The sequence below is a fragment of the Arvicola amphibius genome, chromosome 7 (assembly GCF_903992535.2).
Source record: "Arvicola amphibius chromosome 7, mArvAmp1.2, whole genome shotgun sequence".
Lineage (NCBI taxonomy): Eukaryota > Metazoa > Chordata > Mammalia > Rodentia > Cricetidae > Arvicola > Arvicola amphibius.
In genome coordinates, this window is record NC_052053.1 from 650078 (window position 1) to 651836 (window position 1759).

General features: G+C 38.9%; 1 protein-coding gene across 1 annotated transcript; it reads left to right on the plus strand.

Moving 5' to 3' along the window:
* On the plus strand, nucleotides 1–939 carry LOC119818437 (olfactory receptor 1052-like). Its single transcript, XM_038335758.1, has one exon. The coding sequence runs from the start codon at nucleotides 1–3 to the stop codon at nucleotides 937–939; it is 939 nt and encodes a 312-aa protein (XP_038191686.1).
* Nucleotides 940–1759: the final 820 nt, after the last annotated feature.

The following is a 1759-nucleotide window of genomic DNA, read 5'->3' on the forward strand; positions in this document are numbered from 1 at the left end:
ATGGCTGACAGAAATTTGAGTGTGACAACTGAATTTATCCTCCTAGGACTAACGGACGATCCTGCGCTGAATACTGTACTCTCTGTGCTGTTCTTCTTACTCTATGGCATTACTGTTGTAGGCAACTTGTGGGTTATCTTAATAATTTTAGCTACTGCCCAGCTTCATTCCCCCAAGTACTTTTTCCTTAGCCACTTGGCTTTCTTAGATTTCTGCTATTCGTCGGTCTTTCTTCCCAAAATGCTGATAAACTACTTGTTAGGTCAAAAAACAATTTCATACCATGGCTGCCTCCTACAGTATTCCTTTGTCAACCTATTTCTGACTGCAGAATGCTTCCTCTTGGCTGCAATGGCCTATGATAGGTACCTTGCCATCTGCAGTCCGCTTCAGTACAGAGGTCTCATGACCCCCACGTTTTGCATCTATCTGGTGTCTGCCTCTTACCTGCTAGGCTGTGCCAACTCACTCACCCACTTGACGAGCCTTCTCAAGCTAACTTTCTGTGGGCCCAATGCCATTGATCACTATTTCTGTGATATTCCATTGCTCTTTCAGCTCTCCTGCTCTGATACCCGCCACAGTGAGATTTTATTCATTGTTCTTTCTGGGGCTACATCTGTAATTACATTTTTGATAGTAATTAGCTCCTACCTAGGGATTCTTATTACTGTCTTGAAAATACATTCTGCCAGGGGAAGTTATAAGGCTTTATCTACGTGTGCCTCCCACCTAACAGTAGTAACGCTCTTCTATGGAACAGTAATATCTACTTACATGGGAACCAGCTCAGGCTTCCCACGGGATATAGAAAAAATCATCTCTGTGTTTTATACACTTTTGCTGCCAGTACTGAATCTCTTGATATATAGCATGAGAAACAGAGAAGCCAAAGAAGCCATGAGAAGAATGATTAAAAGAAAAGTGTTTTCTCAGTGATGTGGATTTCCAGACAGATGTTTAAAACACACTTCTTGATTCTATAGACTAAGATGTCATTAAGTTCCCACAGGGTTTCAAGTAGGGACAAGTAAGTAATTTTGAAGGCAGTTTTTTCAAATACCCATTAATGATGGTCTTTTAATATTTAATAATTTAATATTTAATGTTTTTATTAGCACTGATTGGTCATCATGTTTTTCTTATTCCATATGTACATGGCACACATATGCCATATGCATGATTATTATATACATTACCCTACTGTATATAATATACAATATAACAAGGTTGCCTTTTCCTCATAACACAGGGACCATTCTTTCCCAGGTAGCCCCTTGTGATCACGAGTTCGTTGGAGACATATGTGAGTAGCTCCAGGAACTGCACCGAGGTTACTGATGGGCCATACATGAAGATGTATTTCTGCATTAATTTCAAACTCATAAAAGATCCACTTTGGTATAACTACACACAAACTCTATACCTAGTTTAATGGTGGAAGGCGTATTTGTATGAGAAAAAAATGCCATTTAAAAAATGGCACTAAAAGCTGATTGGATGTTTCTAATGTGTTTGTTTCATTCAAGACATGAGCTTGTCTTCCTTGTTCTCTAGCAACAGTAAAACCCCACATGGAAAGGTCTCATGGTGGTTTCTCTCCTTCATTAAGTGAAAATGCCACAAAGAATGGATTAGCACCATTCCTGTTTTCACAAATTAGGCATTTAATATAGATAAGAACAGTCAAACATGTTTTCTTTTCCCTTGAAAAATCTCAGAAGTCCTCTCTTCAGTAATTTCCTGTCACTGGTATCTA

What these genes read in the sequence shown, in the direction of transcription:
- LOC119818437 (XM_038335758.1), top strand. Translation starts at nt 1, where the DNA reads ATGGCTGACAGAAATTTGAGTGTGACAACTGAATTTATCCTCCTAGGA.